Source organism: Rhincodon typus, unplaced genomic scaffold, assembly GCF_021869965.1.
Source record: "Rhincodon typus isolate 14 unplaced genomic scaffold, sRhiTyp1.1 hic_rhity00000083, whole genome shotgun sequence".
In the NCBI taxonomy this organism is placed as follows: domain Eukaryota; kingdom Metazoa; phylum Chordata; class Chondrichthyes; order Orectolobiformes; family Rhincodontidae; genus Rhincodon; species Rhincodon typus.
The window spans coordinates 147897-148288 of NW_025965721.1; the positions used below are offsets into that span (position 1 = coordinate 147897).

Below are 392 nucleotides of genomic sequence, written 5' to 3' on the forward strand. Positions count from 1 at the left end.
GGAGGGGGGGTGGAGGGAGCGGGATCCGTCGGGAATCCTTCCGCCAATGGCCGCCGCCCCACTGACACTCCTGTTCAAAATGGCCGCCGATGCACAGTGCAATCCCAAGCCCGAACGTGACGCTCTCAACCCCCTCCCACCCCCACACACAGCCCCCCACCCACACACACACACCCCCACCCACACACGCCGCGCCCCCGGAGCCGCTCACCCGGCAGACGAAACACTCGGGGTGCCAAAGGGCGTTGAGGGCCGAGATGTAGTTCTCCAAGATGGCCTGGCCACAGCCATGGCAACGGGAGGCGAAGAGATGGTAGAAATCCTTCCGACAGTATGGCTTCCCGTCGCGCTCGTGGAACCCTGTCGGGGGGTGGGGTCGGGGGGTCGGGGGG

At 66.8% G+C, this 392-nt stretch overlaps 1 protein-coding gene across 1 annotated transcript in view; it reads right to left on the bottom strand.

The window, feature by feature from the left end:
* Window positions 1-392, bottom strand: part of LOC125488244 (paxillin-like) — an 8253-nt gene that overhangs the window by 1301 nt on the left and 6560 nt on the right. The window contains exon 7 of the mRNA XM_048621180.1: window positions 212-391. Within this exon, the coding sequence (XP_048477137.1) occupies window positions 212-391 (180 nt within the window). The remainder of the gene's footprint in view (window positions 1-211; window position 392) is intronic.